At 39.1% G+C, this 19,487-nt stretch overlaps 1 protein-coding gene across 1 annotated transcript in view; it reads right to left on the reverse strand.

The window, feature by feature from the left end:
• Positions 1-808: 808 nt before the first annotated feature.
• The window catches only part of pmepa1 (prostate transmembrane protein, androgen induced 1), a 45,052-nt gene continuing 26,373 nt past the window's right edge, over positions 809-19,487 (reverse strand). The window contains exons 2-5 of the mRNA XM_072432239.1: positions 9,422-9,576; positions 7,694-7,741; positions 4,762-5,072; positions 809-3,695 (exon numbers count right to left, since the gene is read on the reverse strand). Of these exons, the coding sequence (XP_072288340.1) occupies positions 3,392-3,695; positions 4,762-5,072; positions 7,694-7,741; positions 9,422-9,576 (818 nt within the window). The 3' untranslated portion in view covers positions 809-3,391. The remainder of the gene's footprint in view (positions 3,696-4,761; positions 5,073-7,693; positions 7,742-9,421; positions 9,577-19,487) is intronic.

The raw sequence follows: 19,487 nt of genomic DNA on the forward strand, positions 1-19,487 counted from the left end.
TATTATTAATATTTTGACCGACATTTTCCATGAGCAACATCTAAAGGCAATGTATGTATTGATTGAAACATTTTCGGTTTACAATTGTAGCATTGCGCTTTTGAGTCTTCCCTTGTCTGTAAAATCAGCCAGCACCATTTAAATAGTTTTCTTCTTCTACATTTTTCAAGTTTATTGTCTTTACATTGTAAGCCTCATTCAGAGCTGTCCAGTCATACCCGCTGCAAACCCTTCAGACAGAAAACGATTTCAAAGTAAAATACATATAAAAATAAATATACATTTTGACACCAAATGTGTCTCGTCACAGTGGAAACTGATTATTCACTCCTTGAGCTGCTTTGGGATTTCCAAAAGTAATGATTTTAGGGGAAACTTATCTTAAATATAAAATAGATCTTTATAAAAATAGTACAGACGTTTCAGCAGCTGAAAGCAGAGAGAGTAAACATTAAGGAGGAAGTGAGCACATACAACACACTTCTGATTAAAACAACCTTGTCTTGTTCTAAAAATAATGTTAATAATAATGTTGATGATTTTGTTTAAAGCATGAAGTAATAGAAAATATGAACTACACATTGAATGGGACATTAATAAAGAGCAAGATTACAGAAAAGATTGGTCTAAAAAGCATAAGGCACGAAAAGATAAACACAATCAACTCTCTAAAGCTAAAAAAAGTTCTAAATGATTTCATCACTACAATATCAAAAGAATGAAGATACATTTACTATTTTTTTCTAGTTTTCTAAATTGTTTGAAACTTAGCCGCTAACTTTAAGGTAAAGACAACGTTTTTCTAAACAAAAGATTCACCATGTTTCGAATCGTTTTTCATTTTTTGGCCTTAACTCTCCTCTCAGGCTGGGGTTTTGGGTGTAGTTTGGTCTTGTTCCTGAGGAGGGCGCTGTTGCATAAAGACTGGACATTGCATTGGGCTCTGAACTCGGCAGTTGTTTGTAAAAGTAAACAGAATGGTGGATTTGGTAGTTTAACAGACTAAGTTTTAGAAGAGAGGATGCCAAACAGGTTGCTATTAACACTTGTGTCATTTGTCAACACTCCAATGTGTCTAGTTTAAACAACCTGCCCAACACTGCAAAAGCACAAACAGTTTGACCACGAAATAACATTAATCCATCTGGGGGAAAAATACAAATAAATACAAATAAAAAGTTGTTACTAGTGATTCTGGAAATTGGCAATTTGTTTGTGGCTCTAAAGGCAAACGTTAAAACAGTTAATTCCCGATGTTAAATTCAATATTTAACGTTCAATGTGTTAAGTTTAGATCTAGTTACTCAACTTTTATTTGAATCTATAACATTTTGTAGCACACATATTTGCATCATTTAAAAATTAGTCGATGAAAACGTTCCGACTCCACCATTTCACAGTATTTCTTTTGTTTTTGTGGTTTAGTTTTTTTAGTTTTCTTGTGGTCTGGCGCTGGCCGATGACGCGATCCCGTTCTCTTTCCCGCTGCAGTAAAGTGCTCAGAAACGCTGCGAAACCAGGTGACTTTTTTGGACGGGTGTGGATCGCCATAGCAACAGTGCACGGACCCAATCGCGTCATATTTTGATCCTGAGAACCGAATGGCTTTTCATAATCCTTCTCCGATTCTCTCCGTCACGTTCGCGATACCCACAAAACAAAACAGATACAAAGCTAGCTTGTCCAACTACGTCTAGCTAACGCTACAAACTTAACACATCGTCTTGATTGGTTGAGACATTCGCTCGATGTGGAAAATTAAAAGGATGATTAACTCATAAAATGTGCTTCACTGCGTTGGTCGAGGTAGTGAGAGCCCCGCTTTGGGATTGGCTAACGATTCAAGTCTAGAAAAAACGAAAAAACATGATGGAGAGTTCCTTTTATTCTTTTTGATTAGGCGCTCAGGTCAAAGTTCAAAAACGGAAAATGCTCAGGACTCGTACATTTGCATAAACCAGGGGATTTGTTTCCGATGGTTAGAATAAAAGAATGGCGTAGAGTCCTACTTTTGATATGGGTACCGTGCACTGTTGCTAGCTTGTGGTCAAGGCAAAAAAACAAAAAAAACAGGCAACTCCTTTTCGAAATAAGTCTGTCTCACGTCAAATCTGTGCATAAAAATAGTGCAACATTTTCAGCATTTTCATAAATAATATCTTAGTCGTGCTTTCTCTCGGTCGGCGTACATATTTGAAACGCGTCGACATGTATGGAGCTTGTAAACGCTAAAATGGCTTACGAGATTTCTTTCTTTTCTAAAACTACAACATATAAAAGCAAAGTGTAGAAAAATATGCCTATATATCTCACTTTTATCCCCCTGCGGTGAACAGTTTTGTGCAAACCTTCCTCGAGAATCTAAACAGCAGCGACTCCTATTGGTCAAAACAAGGTGGGGACATAGGCTGCGGGAAAATGATGGACCAAAGGACTGTGATGTCATCAGTACGAAATGCGTTTGGGAACTTTATCGAGTTGTTCTGTTGCGATCGTTGTTGCTTATGTTGCTGATTTCAGAGTCTTTGCTAAAGTTTGTTACACTACGATGTAACCACTTCACCGGTAAATACGTCTACGTTGGAAAGCGTTTGTGCTAATGCTAACCTAAAACAAACTGATTCAATACATTTAAAATAGCGTTACAATTTGTCTTGTTTTGTGTACAAAAACAATCAATCAATCAAATAATCTTATCAATTATTGAATGTCCTATTTAAGTTTGAAGATAGGTTAGCATTAGCATTTAGATACAAACTAGCTTAACCAACGTATCCTCCTGTGAAGTGGTTACGTCGTAAGTTAGCTTGTTGTAAAGTCATTTATACTATGAACTGGATGACTGATAATCTTAATATATAGAGCGAGACATGCTAGCAAGAATAACCATGCAAGCACGGTACCAAAAGTACAAATTGAGTTCAACAAACATGTTTTTTTTTTTACATTTGTCTCATTGGTCCATCATTTATGCAGTTTATGGTAAGAACCTCCATTTGGAAGACTTTCAGCACTACATATAGTTTGCTATTCTTAAGACTTCACTAACTACGTCTAAACTGGAAGGGCTAACGTGCTTCAGTCAGCTAGGAGCCGCTGCCGTGAACTGCAACTCAAAAATTTGTGCGTTCAAAACCAGCTAAATGGGGGATTATCATTTAAAATAGTCTGACCGAGTGGAAAGATTGCAACGTTTCGCGATGATAGGAATGAAAACAGGTAAATACTCATAAGAAGAAGGCGGCGGCGAATCAGGGGGGGGCGCCATTTTGCTGCGGTTACCATCCCGAGGTCCAACGTAAGTGCTTTTTCTCGCGCCCGTGGGAATCGTGGCCGATCAGCGCGCTCGATTTCCCTCCTTCGCCCGTGCCCGGTTTCTCCTTTGTCGTGGTCAGACGTTCCGCTGTTTGTGAGGCTTGTCCTTGCTGTTACGGCTGTTGCGTTGGTCCGTGGAGCTGTGGAGCAGGCCGTGTAGGATGGAGTGTGGCGGGGCGGGGGCAGTTCTGGTGCCGGGGCCGTGCGGAGTTCGATTGTGGTCGGGCGGTAGATTGGAAGGGTGGTAGAAGTGTCCGATAATCACCTCGCTGTACGTGGGAGGGGCGCCGTCGACTCGGGACTGTTTGTGCTGATGTCGGGACTCCTGTGCTTCCAACACGCTCACGCCGGAGTGGACACTAGGGGGCGGCAACTGCAAACTGTAACGCGACAACAGAAGAGAAATTGACTTCAGTTAATCATCGTCACACTGACTATCAGAGACTTTTAAGGAATTTCTCCATTTTAGTTTAGCAAATGTGCACTTGACGCTTTTGTATAAAAATACAACACAAATATAAAAAAAAATGAATCAGTTCTGGAACAGGTGCAAGGGTGGCTTTTCTCACGCATTACATCACTCTTTTTATTTTACAAATTTTACCGTATTTTCCGGACAATAAGTCGCACCAGCCAAAAAATGCTTAATAGAGAAGAAAAAAACATATATAAGTCGCACTGGAGTATGAAATGCGGTTGCAAGTGTAAAAATAACAAATAATATAACATATAAGTCGCTTTGGAGTATATATAAGTATGAATATAAGTAAAAGTCGCACCCCGGCCAAAACAATGAAAAAAGTCCGGCTTATAGTCCGGAAAAAACGGTAAAATGTTTCTTTAGGAACGACAGCTGTCACACTGCAGGACATCAAACTGGCGCACATTCAGAAGATTTTCAGAAAACCAATATGATATAATGATATAATTATTGCTTTTGACCTGTAGCTTACACCATGAACCCGAGAGCCTAAATTATGAAAATGATGAGCTGCTGTTTTTTGTGTAACTGTCTTTTTCATATATAATTATTGTCACACTGAGGAAATGACATTTGAGTGTTTTTTGGTAAAAATTACGATGACGATGATTTGTACTTCATAGAGGTTAGACCACACTATTCACCTGAAGTCAGATCCATATTTTCACAGCCATGCACAGTCAAAATACTTTGTGAGACAAGTCTGGGAGCTAACCGCAGTTAAAATGATAATTACAAGGTCAAATTACAAGAAGTGTTGACATATTCATATTTGCTCTTTTGAAGTTGAGCTGCCAATAAACACTTTACTTTCATCTCTGTAACTCGTTAGATGTCTTTTCAATAACATCGCTGCAATAATGATCAAAAAGACGGATACGGCATGTTCAAATCAAGAATTTGAACTTTTCCGTGTCATATCCACAGAGCAAACCCAGCGACCTGGCCACACCCGACCCGCTCACCTGTTGTGCGCGCAGTTGCCGTGCGTGACCAGCTGCGAGTCGAACACCGTCCTGTTGGGGGGCGCTCTCACCGACTCCCTGTTCAGCTCCCTCTGCTGCTCGGGGTCCCGCAGCTGCAGCGTGCAGGGCCCGGCGTACGGCGGCGGCTCCTCCCCGTCCGACAGCGCGATGGTGGGGGGCAGCTCGATCACGCCCCGCGGCAGGTACGGGTACGTGGGCTGGAACCGGCTCGCCCCGTACGGGGTCTGGAACCGCGGGGGCATCGAGGGGGGCTGCAGCCGGTCCGGGGGCCGCGTGCTGTACACCTGCGACTGCCACAGGGATCAGATGTTAGGATTTGGGGTGCATTTTATGGGGAAGTAAAATTTAATAATTCTTAATAATCAAGTTTTTTTAAATAACCAAACCCCCTTTAATTAAGTAGTAAATAAACCCGAATCATGAACTATTTGCTCAATAGAATAAAATGCAGTCATAGTAGTAGAAGTATTAGTAGTAGTATTAGTAGTATCATAAAGTTTTTTTAGGCCCGAGCGCCACAAGCTGGCGAGAGGCCCATTAATCTCGTAAGGCCGTGCGAAGCACGGCTGCGAAAGTGCGCACGTAGTGCGCACAAAATCGAGCGCGAAGCGCTCGCCCACTTCCAAACACTCACTAACGCACTCCTCCACTCATGCACGCCCCGTGCATACTAATTAGTTGTAGGAAAATGGAACATTACCGTTGTAAACGGGCGAAGCCCGTGCAAAAGTTCGCACTAAACGAGCACTTTACATCCCCATATAAAGCACTCATTTGCGCTAAGTAGCTCACGAATACGTTCCCCATCTCTTGCATGTTCCGTGCATATAAGCATGTAAGGCAAAAATTGAACATTATTACTGTATAGAGGGCCAAAAACACAAAGTGGGCGGAGCCCACTCAAAATTATCGAAAGTACCCGTCAGTGACCAGGAACCCACACCATGAGGTAGGAAAGCGCGAGCGCTTTCCGAAAATGTATAGTTTATGATATTTGAAAAATGGGAAACATTGTTTTCGCATCGGAATATTATTCTTTCTTTCTTTCTTCTTCTTCTTCTCGGGACCAACCCCCCTATTTTTCACCCAGTGAACATTGACGAAAAGTCACAAAAATTTGCACGCCTCTAAAAATCGTGCCTCTCTACATTCTGGCTATTTCCCTTTTCTAAAATTAAAAAAATTGGCGCGTCAGCGCCCCCAAATGTACCAAAAATGCATTGAGAGATGGGAAATGACCCAAAAAAAATCTGATCGTAGAATCATGAAATTTGGCGCAGAGGTAGATGGTGACAAGAGAAGTAAAAAATATTATTACGGCAACGCCGTCCGCCCAACCAAATGTCGGCCATATTGCTTCAAAAATGGCTAAACATGACTTCGGAGTTTTTCCAAACGTCGTACTTTTACGAACTCCTCCCAGGGCGTTGGCCCTAAAAAGCTGAAATTTGGTGAAAATGCTACTGAGGAGTGGGACATCAAAAGTTATCCAAATTACATTGATACCTCTCACGGTCTCTGTGCGGCGAAGCCGCAAACTGTAGCTAGAATTTCAGAAATCTCCCATATTTAAAATTTCTGCCGTTTGCGCAGATAAAGTCCGAATTGCGTCAAATTAGAATCAGTTGTTAAACTCTTTGCCCTAAACCTACTTGAAGTGAAATAAATTTATTTGGCGCCACAGCGCCCCCTACAGATTTTATATGGAGGTTAAATGTTTAGTTTTGCGAAATTATATGAAATTTGACACACAACTCAATTTTAGCATCCCCATCAAAAAAGTCAATGACTCATGTCATAATTGTTATGGCGTTGCCGTAACGATGACCGAAACCTTTCATGTTATTCCAATGGGGAAATCGCCAGAACATGTTTACACTTTAGACTTTCACAAACTCCTCCCAGGGCGTCAGCCCTATTAACCTGAAATTTGGTGAGACTCATCTTCAAGACCATCAAAAGTTATCCACATTTTCATTCAAAGAGTCACGGTGTCTGTGCGGCAAAGCCGCACATTTTGCCAAGAATTCAAAATAAAATTGCTTTTTGATGGTAAAACAAAGGGGAGAAGATGTGACAGCGTCACAGATTCAGCAGTAGGCGTAATAAAAGGACAATTGGGGCGCGTTAGCGCCCCCTCCTCTTGCGGCGTGGCGGCGGTGTGGTGGCGGCGTGGCGGCGGCGTGGCGAGGGCCGATCATTGCCGCTTGCGGCTATATTTTTTTATTATTATTGTTTAAATTCTGTGATAGTGTTGTTACGATACTGAAAGTTTAAATTCAATGTTTGATACTGAGGAAAAGGACTGATACTCGATACTCCTTTCAATACCGCAACGATAATAGAAACTATACACACAACCACAGAAAAGGATTTGTCAAAAATATTGAAAACTAAAAGTATCCAAAACTAGTATCTTCTTTTATCTCCTGGCATATTTCTGCCGTTCACAGGTCGGCACAGCAGTAGGGACGATCAGATCTTTAGATGGAGATTTGTTTCATATATATATCATATCATTTGAGAACTCTTATTGTCTGTGTGCATCTGGACCAGGGAGAGTGTTTAAATGAGATATTTGATGTGCCGGGTTCAGTCAGTTTTTTGCAGAGAAGACTTTGTTGAAAATCACAATGTTTTGCCCCCAAAAAAGAGCATTTTTAAAGATCATTGTAGTATTGAAATCAATTTCAAGTATCAAACCTGGAATTTTAGTATTGTGACAACATTAACAGAAAATAACAGCGCTTTCTTTATGTTAAATATGTCTTATACTATACTGTGTTTGATACAGATAAAACTCAAATTTTGTCCAGTTTGTGTGATTATTTTTTTATCAATACTTATAAATAAAAACACCTACATTAATCACTAAAAGGTAACGCATTTTGCTAATAAATGGTAAACTTACCTCATTGATTGGCACATTAGTCCCCTCTGACGACCACAGACTGGCCTCCTGTAAAAGAAAACGTCTTTAACTGAACAGTCTGAAGTTTATTGACATTATCTCGAGTAATCACGTCCAATAAGAGACCAACGCATATCCTTGTGCACTAATTTTAGCCTACTCCGCCCGTTTCCTGTCAGATCCAAATCTTCGCAGCTGTGCAAAAACAAACAAACATCTCGGTCTTTTGTACCGATCGTGCGGCACTAATGAAGTTGGAACTTGGCCTCAGTGTTTGTGAAAAATCCAGAAAGACCAGTCTGGAAGCCAACAACAGTTATCGCCGTCATGGTTTTATAGTCAAATTACCAAGGAATTTATCTGCAATTTCGAGGTAAAAGCCGAGCCAGACTTGTTAAAGGGTTTGTCAAAGTAACGATCTCATAACGAATCACCCTTGATGCTCTTTTGGCGGCGTCGTGCGCTAACGTTCGAATGATGGGAAACGGACGATTTGAACACTTCCTCTTGTGTCGCTGAGTTGTCAGATAACACGATAAACACGAGATTAGGATCATCGTCAAAGGTTTGGCATTGAGCCCGGGACGCGCTAAACCACGAGCCAAAGGTTTATCTCCGACGTGGACGCAAAGAAGTCGATTTGAGTTCAGTTTTTTCAGTCAATACTTGAAGGGATTGCAGACGGAGTTAGCGGACAATATTCATAAGCACGATATTAAATTTTTTAGTTTCCCATTTAGAGTTTTTTACGTTTACCAATTTCCCCATAAATAAATGGGAGACGTTCTGAAACTGAAACGGCAACTTTTCAAAGAACTAAATTTACCCAAAATCAAGTCAATACTGATTTTTTACTATCACTTTTTTCAGACAAACATTACGGGTTTAACTGTCGTGGATGAAGACTTATTGAACATTATTGACGATGAACAAAAGGTTTATTAAGAACCATTCAGGCCTAACCTTTTATTGAACTCTTAAGTCTTTATTCATGCTTTATTAAGGTTAATTACAGCATAATTATTATAAAGCGATGCATCAATGCAATTTATGTTTTAATAGTGTGATTCTGTTCAAACTGCAATTAAAAAGAATCATGCATTTTAGAACATATTGTGTCGTTTGTATAGGGCGCTGCTTAAAGGTGCACTACATTTCTGGAATGTTCCACAATATGACAGTAACAAGTCAGATCTGTGGAGAGGCGCTCGCAGTAAGTTACGCATGTTTTTCACTGTAATTTTGAGCAACATCAACATCTGTACTCGAACAAATGCCAGATAGATATGTTTAACGCCATACCATGGAACATTACAGGCACAATGATGACATCTCCATGGAAACGCAGACAGCTGAGCGTAGGTAGGGAACAATAGCAAAATATCGAATTGCCATTTTTCTGACGAGAAATGTGTTTGCCGTTAGATTTGTGATTTCATATTTGAATTCTCGTTCAAAGTTCACGTTTTAAACCAGGAGAATTGACAAAAAGACCGAAATACTAAACCGACCAACAACCGGCATGTATTTCAGAACATGTTTGTACAAATCTGAACTACAGAGTTAGTCGCTTTTATACTGAACGAGACCAGATATTTAGTTTGTGGATGAAATTACAGCACTTTAAAAAAAATCGCAGCTTGATTCCGTCCATTTAAATCGCAACTACGATTCGTTTCGATCGCTTTGAGTAACGTAAGTGCCCCGTTGTTCTCGGCAGTGCCTTACGTTTGCCAGCGGTTGGTGTCTCCTCCGCTCGGTGCCGTGTCGGTGGATGAGGGAGCGCGCCGACAGTCTGTAGTGGTTCAACACGCACGTGATGACAACGACCATCACCATCATCACCACCACAATGACCAGGATCTGAACAAACTCCAGCTGGGCTAAAAGGGGAACACACAGAACGGAGAGAGAAGATATTTTTAGACACGTTTCACCTTGCAGCGTTCAAGAGAGGGTGAACTGAGCTGAGAATCGAACTGCATTTGACCCGATCTTAGCAATGCAAAGGGAATCCAAAAGTATCAATACTAAAAACGTACTACCCGTATTTTCCGGACTATATGTCGCATCTTTTTCCATAGTTTTGGCTGGTGTGCGACTTATACTTATATTTATACTTATATACTTATACTCTGGAGCGACTTATATGTGATATTGTTTGTTATTTTCACCCTTGAAACCGCATTTCATACTCCAGTGCGACTTATATATGTTTTTTTCTTCTCTATTATGCATTTTTTGGCTGGTGCGACTTATAGTCCGGAAAATACGGTAATTGAAACTATATATTAATTTGAACAAGTACCAAAACTTAGAAAAAAACACAAATAACACAAATGAGACAAAGTTGAACCATTCCTGATAGTATGGAAACATTAAAGGAACTTGTATTATTTTGTGTTGAAAATTACATTCTACAGTCTAAAAATGTGCCTTTTTTATTAATATTGTGAAGTCAAAATTAGTATCCAAAAACTTGCAAGAGTGAATTTGTTTGACCGTTTCTTTGTAATATCAACTTTTTGTTCTAGTGAGACAGATTCTGTAGATAAAAACTGTGATCTCATTTACCCGACATGTTAGAAGAAAATCCAATTGTGTCATGCGGATGAACATTTTTAGCGATGAATGTGTGTTTTGTCACTCATCCAAGGTGGTTTCTTCAGCTCTGACAGGAATCCGGAAAGTCATTGCCTAACTACACTGAAACTAACACAGTCTAGTCGTGTACAGTTGTGTTTTAGTGTACAAAAAAAATACATATTATTACTCATCAGAACCCTGTCAAAACTAAAGAAGCAACTTGGATGAGTAGCAAAACTCATATTCATTCTTAAAAACCTTTGTCCATTATATTATTTATTTTGTTGCGAGTGAAATCTGAATGACTGAGGAATTAAACTGACTAAATTGAAATTCTAACACTACCTGGGAGTAGGTTCACGATTGTGCCTATTGTATGAAAACCAAATTCTACATGCAACGCCGCGCCATAACGTACAAATTGCACAATTAAAGATAGAGATGCACCAATATAATGATATATAGGGCATTTTCAGAATATAGACTGTCAGCCTTTATTAACCTGCTCAGGCCAATGTTTTGCAACAGATAAAACCTGTATAGAACTGCTACATTATGAGTTTGTGGCTAGAGAACATGTGAGTGAGTTTGTAAGGAATTCAAAGTGCATAATTTGAGTAAAATGATACAAATCTGGCAAATTTACCAAAAATATTGACATTTTTTGATAACCATTCAATAATTCACTTTCGCCCCATTGGACGAAAATGAAATGTGTCACAACTATAGTGCAATATTAATAACATGGTTTCAACTATTATAGTGTTGTGGTTTGTGAAATTGCATTTTAAGTGAAAACAACAACGATCTAGAAGAGAACATCATAGATAGATAACTTTTTTTGGCACAATCTGGTGGTAAAATGGCGATGATCATACAAAATGTACCACAAACAATAAATGTCTACCCTTTTATTGTGGTAAACGGTAGTAAAATTGTTTATTGTCCTCTCTCTGCTGCCATGACAGGTATATTTGAAACACACCATCATAAAACAATAAGCAAAGAACTTTACATTCTCAAATTGACTTCAAATCATGAGCAATATTTTAAAATCCAGTCATTAGTGATAGACAGGAGCAAACTGTAAAGTCCAAGTCATATACATGTTTCACAAGTAAGACATTAAATAAGAACTTGTGCTTAGATTGCAAATAAGATCCCATATGAAAATGCCACACACAAAAAACAAGAATAGAATATAATTTCATCCTCAGACAGGGCCCTCTAACGTGTGGGACAGACACTTCTTTGTTTGGACCTGTCATTCAGACACACATTTCCACAGGGCTTCCCCGGGCTGTCCCCAGGGGCCGTGTGGGGGGAGAGATGGGGGGTCAGAGGTCGCGGCAGAGTCAGACGTCTCGCCCTTCCTCCTACCGCCCATCCTCAGACACGTTTGCACAGACAGCAAACCAGACACAGCCATGTGAAAGTGCTGTTCTAGACGTCAGCTGACACCCCCCCTGCCATTCATTCGACAGGGACTCAATGCAAAATACTATATCAATATGTATGAAGACCACGGCTGCTCTGGTCAAATATTACAATTACAATGTCTCTTCTGTGCTTTGGTCACAGACTGGCATTCAAAATAGTGAGTTGTTTTCTATAGCGTACAACTGTCTATTTATTGAGCTTGGATTACACTGCAAAAAGTAATCTAGATACATTCATTTATGAGTATTTCATTGATTATATTTAAGTATGAACAATTGAGTAAAATATCATCATACAAAGGTCAAATATTCTCTGTTCAAGTAATTGTAACAGTTTTTTAATTATTTTTGCTCATTATTTAAAAAAATATTTGGTACTACTGAATATAACTACACCTTAATTAGCCTTAATAACATGGACTAAGACTTAATTCATGATGAACAAATAGCTTATTATGATTAACTAATGTTATCAATTAATACTCCAACTCCTAATTGAGGAAGTAGTTTGTTCATGCTTTGTTAAGGCTTATTAAAGAGTAGTTATTATAAAGTGTTATCAAATATTGTCATATGTTAAGACAATTTCCGATTTTTTCCCCTGCAAATAATGCTAAAATTCATTCCAAAAACAAAATCTAACCCAAACCTGACTAGATATTTGTTTCTGGTACTGCTCAAAATGAAGTGAATACAGCTAAATATGCTGAAAACAAGTCACAAAAACAACCGATTCATTAACTAGACTGTCAGGTTTGCAGTTCAGGTCCAATAGATGTTACTTCTTTTGACAAGTTATGTAATTTATTGTGCCAAACTCCTCTAAAGAAAGTGTTCATGGGAAGATATGTCGTAACCTTGGTACTGTAAAATATCATAACATTTACAGTCTTCTCCACCTCTTTCAAACATTACACTAGCAGTCCAAAATATTTTTGTACAGCTGTTTTATCATTTATTGTGATGTTCTTGTTTTCAACTAGAGCCGCCAGAGTGAATAAGAATAAGTGAATAAGTTTGAATTGTGCACTGTTGTTCTGTTTAATACTGCCCCTGCTGAGAAAAAAGGTTGGAGACCACTATCACGTAACAGCTAACGATGCCTTTTTACGATGCAGTAAAATGTTTCACAATAATCAAACGTTTTCCTGCTAAAACCAAACGAAAATAGCTTTAGCACATAGATGCGTCCTCCATTCCAATGTTATGATTGCTCACACTTATGTCAATCATCTAAACGCAGAAAGGTATTTGATACATTTTATACCTTTCAAATGTTATATTGTCGTCACTTATGCCTCTATTATGAGTGAAAGTTGCAAATACAGTATTGTAATAAGCAGTTTTACTACATATTGAAGCTTCTGTAGTTAAATAACAGCCATTATTACTTGGAAAAAAGTATTTGAAATTTGAAAAAGGAACACCAGCAACACCACAAAATGAGTAAAAATTTTTTTTAATCAACGTCATAAAAAAAACATACAATTAAGAAGTTAGAAAATCCCCTAAAAAATAAATGTTGAAAAAATCTGAAAAAGGTTTACTTGGGAAGCCACTTGTTCCTGTAACTCGTTGCTAACCAATAGCGACGGCCTTTCAACCACCGACACACAATTGATTTTTCAATCTAAAACCGTGCTCTTTTTTACACTAACTTTTTTAAGTACTCACCACATAGTTGCGTCGGCACACAGTCATCAGGGTTGTGGCTTCCGGACGGAGGCTGCATTGTCTTTTAGCTTATGATGAAGAAAATATCCTGTTTTCCTAAAGCTGTTCCTTTTAAATCCACTCATTCAACTCGGCATAGGCACTTGTATATCTCCAGGCACTTGGTAAATAAACCTAAAAATCTAAAGAAAAACTAAAAAAAAATCAACTATACTATGATTAAGTCTACATGTCCGACTGCAGATGGTGTGTCCTGGTCCAGGCGCACTCTATATCTGAATGTGGCCCAGTGTCGGAGGAGACTTTTAGGCAAATTCCCATGGACGGGAACAGCTGAGCGACCCCCCAACAAACCCCCCCCCCCCCCCCCCCCCCCATGTTACAAAAGGCTTGAATGGGACGGGACGTAAAAGGCAGGGGGGCTTGCGGGGGTCCCAGACAGATGGGGCTAGCCAAAAGACGTGGGAAAGAGTGGCGCAAACTTGGGACCAGACATGCACTCTAGACGGGTAATTAGCAAGAGACAAAACGGCGTGTTGGACTAGTGGACAATTCAGACAGTATTGGGGCGGTGGCAACTTTAAATAAGGGTTAATAAACAATGTGTGGCAAAGTGTTGCAAGGTAAATGTTGGCAAAACAAAAGTTGTCAAGGAAAAAACTAGCTAGACAACATTAGCTTTTATTCATTTGATGTAATATTGGACTATTGGACATTACTAAAGCTAAAAAAAAAAATTATCACGCTTTAACGTTCTAATTTCTCCCTGCTCATCTAATAAAAAAAATATACAGACATTGTTTCATCCATAACCAAGCACTTCTCAATTCAGACTGTGGAGGCCAAGGCAACTTTAAATAAGGTTTAATCACTATATCGCTAGCAAAATGTTAGCTTAACAACATACGAGTTTCTTCTATTCATTATATAGTCACAACTAACAATTATTTTTGATTAATTGACAAGTAGAAAGGCCTGTGAATAAGAGATTTGTACACAATTTGATATATTTACAGAAAAAAACACTAAATTCACATGTTTTCTGTACCATTATGATGTCGTTCTTGCTAGTCTTGAGTTTTAAATCCTCTTCACTCATGGCATGTTTTGGAGTCCATGCATAGTCCAGATAACAATTATTCAATTACTAAATCAGTTGACCATTATTGTATTAACTTATTTACTTGTTTCAGCCCTAATTATCTGTTTAGTCAAGATTGTCAAGTGTTTTCGTATCCTTTAATTATTTAATCGATGCAACATTGGATTTAAAGCCTCAAACAAACTCTTTTTTTTTCCAATACATTTTTTTGTTTTTGTTTTAATTAATCCATAATTAAACTCTAAATAATCTTACTGAACTCAAATCTAGATCAGAAAGGGATTATTGCCATTGTAAATGAACAGAATTCTTGGTGATTCGGTGCAACATAAAAGAAAGTTGATTGATTCTCAGCTCCAATAATTTGCTGAATGTCTCTCCCCACACTTCATCCCCACATCCAGCTTCTTTTGTTGGGTTGAATTAATTCCATCAGCCAGAAACAAAGAGCTTTGATATTAATTTGTGTACGCCCGACAGTTATCAGATGAGGTCACTCAATCGCATGACTAGTCGCTAGCTAACCCCGAGTCACTCCACTTCCCTTTTCTCTTGAATGTTTTTATTTATGGCATCCTTCTGTGAGCAAGTTCCTCCAGGACAAAGCACGCTCCACTGCCCTCGCACTAAAACTAAAAAAGACGCAAAGAGTGAATGGCTGTGACAGTGGCATAGAAGAAAATAGAAATGAAAGTGGGACAGCTTCAAGCTAGCTTCACAAGGGGACGCTAATATTATTTGCCTCATTGAACGTAAAACTGAACTGAGAAAAGCTGCGATGAAACAGAATCTACTGGAATAACATGTATTACGTATAGCTAGTGAATAAAAAAAACACTTTAGGGGGATTCATCCAACACACTTGATTACACAAGCTGTTCCAGTTCAATATTTCAAGTGATGGCACCAAATACATCCCAATTTGACAAAAAACTAATAGGGCAAAAAAGTATAGTGAACTAAACCAGTACAAATGTTTCTGTACTTTTGTATTATAACATGTTTTTGTACAAACTGCCCTTATTGCCGAGTATTATGTTCATGACAACGAACAGAAAGTACAATTTTGTGATCCATATTGAAGCAAACAGATTTTCTTAACTAAACGTTGGTTCAAAACTGTGACGCTGCTGTGACAAGTTAATAGTTTAAGTCGTTTGTACGTGTACGTAGATTGTTTATTTGTTTGTATACCGTTTTATTTGACTCTACTCCCTGTGCATTGGCGTGGTTGGTGGGAGTTTTGAGCCCCAAAGTTCCCACAGTGCGTCCGACCGGAGTGAGACAGGGGGCAAGAGGGCACCCAATTTGGTCCTGATTTACATAAGAAAAACTGAACAGCGGCCGGCCGACTCCGCTATGGACCTTCTCCGAGCAGACTGTCGAGTCATTGGACGGGAAACGCGGACGGAATCAGCGGTGCCTGTTTTTTATTTTCATTTTCCATCTTGTTTTGTGCAATTAGTGAAGTCGCAAAAGAATGGCGCTGGCTGTGGTATAGTACGAGTTCTAGAAGCATTCGCAGTAATACAATGAATACGTTTGGTCTAGTTAAAGGGGATCTACATGACTATTTCCATGTTATAAAGTAAAATCAGGACTGTTAGCGTGTTAATGTGACGGTAAACTCTGCTCTGGGCTCTGAAAGTTGTGAAATGCGCTCATTGACTCTAGAACGCCAGGAATGCATTAAGTTGAGAGCAATGAACTGATGCAAAGACTTTAAAATAAACTAGTTCTGTTTTCCAAGTAAAAAGGACAAGGAGCCTTATGAGTGAGTAAGTGAAAGGCCAGTGCTAATGCTAATAGTGAGTAGGCTTTTTCTATGACACAGTCCAGAGCTTGACGTGACCTCAACCCCAGCGGACAACAACCTATGACCTTTGAACTCCGCTGACCGACCAATTAGACACAGCGTTATGTATTGACAGGTTGTTGTGACAGGATTTTTTGGGGAAAAACTAAACTTATTTTGAACTATAGGCTAATTATAGGAGACTTGAACGGAGGAACAGCGCGGAGATCGTTAGGATAAAGAATGAGGGACTACATATGAGCTTAGAATGGATGTTTTTTGAGATAAAGCTGGTTTTAGACGATTTGGACGAGAATTACGGATGTCACGAAAAGAAGATGTGAAATTAGTTGCGAAAGCGGGGATGCAGAGGAGACGGTGGTCACATTAGAAAACTGCAAAGCCAGAACCGTTTAAAACCACCAAAAACAAAATGCTATATGTTAAACCAACTAGCGCCTTCCTTGTTACGTTGCCGTGGCTACTTGACCGCAGTGTTTTCTTAAACCGACGAAATTTAGAGACCACAAATGCCCATGACAAACTGTCCCCTATAAAACAAAATGTCATAAAAGCCGTGCATTGTCGGGAGTAATTGGTCAGACATTTAGAGAATAAAGCTGTTTTAAATGGTGGGTTGGACCGGTTGGGTAATGAAGATATTTCGGAGCGACCGCGTACAGAGGTCTATAACGTGAAGGGCAATGGCAAACAGTGATGTAATGGACTACAATGAAACACAGGGACTAAATGAAGGAGCAGATACGGCTGAATATAGGGTTTATGGATAATGGAGAGTGATGTAGAGCAAAACGTTTTGTCAATAAAAAAAAAGTACTGTATTTTCCGGACTATAAGTTGCACCTTTTTTCATAGTTTTGGCCGGGGTGCGACTTACACTTATATACTTATACTCCGGAGCGACTTATATGTGTTTTTTTCTTCTCTATAATGCATTTTTCGGCTGGTGCGACTTATAGACCAGAAAATACAGTATATATTTAGATTTTCTACAATCCACTCATGACAATTTTTGGGGTAAATGAGTAGCCAATATGATTTTGCAACCAGCATTCTTAGCAAATCATTCAAATTTTGCAATGAAAGGGTATGGAAATGGTAAAATGATGATTATGCAACATTTCAAGTGTAGTGTTAATAAATCAATTAACTGATCCATTATTATATTAATCGAAAACTCTTTTTTTTATGTTGGCTAATGCTAACATTAACAGTAAAAGTTGTATAAACACTGTCTGAACTGCAATATGGAGTTATAGATTCAATATTGTTGCAACTGGAGGAAAAGCGTACATTGTTCTTGGCAATCATTCCAGTAACGCTTTACATGTGAACAAAGCAAAAGAGGAAGTGCTTCTTTGTCTGATGCATATGAAAATCCCAGTTCATTAGAACCCATGGCTAGTCCCGGTCTAGTCCCGGTTTCAGAGACATGTCCCGAGGCTGTAGTTATAATGAGCAGGGTTGATTTGAATGAAAAAGACCCCAGTCAGACGGAGTCACACGGGTCACGTGCACGCCCACAGTGCTGAGGCGCGGCGCAGGACTTGGCACGGTTCAGACTCATTTTAAGTCTGGTTTAGTCCAAATCTAAGGTCTGTGTCTGGATTACGGTAGGAGAAAGACTGGTGACGCATTTTAGTTAGTGCCAGCAGGGGGAGTTGTGACCATATTAATCCCCCCAAACAACATAATTTAGGGATCGGTCGCAAAAGTGATACTTGAATTTCATGCATTTACATGGCGGTATTGACAAAAATGTATACCTCGATATTTTTTTGCAGTGTCCTGATAAAAATATTCAGATGATATTATGTAAATTTAACAGAAATGTCAGAAATGTGTTAAAACATGTTTTTAGATGCATTATTTGAGGTTTAATCATCAAATGTGAAATATCAGTTCATTCATCAGTGAAGAAATATTACCTTATAATTTTTCATTTTTACCCAGCACTTTTTTTTACTATAAAGGATATTGACATTTTGCATATCTTAGTTCAAAACAACATTCACATTATTATCTAAATTTTGACATATACTGATGCGATTGAAATATTATTTTTGTCAATACCAGTCGCCATTCCGGGCCCCAAAGAACCATCTTGCACAGGTCCTCCAGAAATCTCCCGACGGCCCTGCAAAGACGTACCTACTTTTACCCCACGATATTGACAACAAAGTGACATTTGTTTACCCCGGATCGCTCTGGATTGAGACCCTGCAGGTGCCCGGGGCCGACGCAAATGAGCCGCCCGTGTTCAGACCTGACGGTGGAGGTTAAGTGTGAGTAAACCGGTGGAGCTGGTCCAGACTCTGCCGTAGACACAACAGTATGACTCAGTGCTGTTGAATGAAGACCGGGTTCACGCACAAGTCAAAGCCACATTATGCAGCTTACAGTTTACAGAAGAACGGACAAAAGACGAGGAATTACACCAGTGACTGTAAATGTTGTGTAGTCATTGTTCTTACTGGAAAACCGGTCGTGGATAGCAGGGTTTGCGGAAGTGTTAACTACAAGGTATGCACGTTATATCGAATTTTAGACGAGATACTTTGTCATCTACAGAACAGAAATGAGCAAAAACAAACGCAGCCTTTTTATTAGATTACATACGTCCTTAGTTTTAGTTGTACTTCCTAAATGTTTTTGGTTTTCTCATAAATTATCTTATTTAGAACTTTGAACAGCACTTTGGACAGTAAAATACGCTGCCCTGTATGGAGTGAGCCTGTTACTGATATAAACATTCTATCCCATTCATTTTAATGAGGCAGCTAAAGGAAAACACACATTTTGATAGTGTTTGATGACCTAAAACCAAAATGCCACTGTCAAATCTTTGCCGCATTATTGTCCAGCATAATGTAAGAAATGCTTATTACGTAGTTGTTAGCGTGTATGCTAATTACAGCGCTAAACGAAAAAGTGAACAATCCTTGCACATCGTTTTAAACATGGTAATACTTTCAAACGAGGCTATTGTGTTACTCATGTGTGGTTGAGTATTTCAGTCACCAAAGCGGCCACAGTTTTACATAGTTTGTGATGTTTGGGGGGCTAACGCTAACTCTCCCAATGTTGTCGCTACGGTATAGCAGTACCAGCTTTTAGAATGTGTGTGTTCTGTTTGCAAACACTGAAAGGGTCAATAAATACATTTCAAATTCACTA

This window comes from Eucyclogobius newberryi, unplaced genomic scaffold (genome assembly GCF_026437365.1).
Source record: "Eucyclogobius newberryi isolate DKJ021-1_F unplaced genomic scaffold, fEucNew1.0.hap1 SCAF_106, whole genome shotgun sequence".
NCBI lineage: Eukaryota > Metazoa > Chordata > Actinopteri > Gobiiformes > Gobiidae > Eucyclogobius > Eucyclogobius newberryi.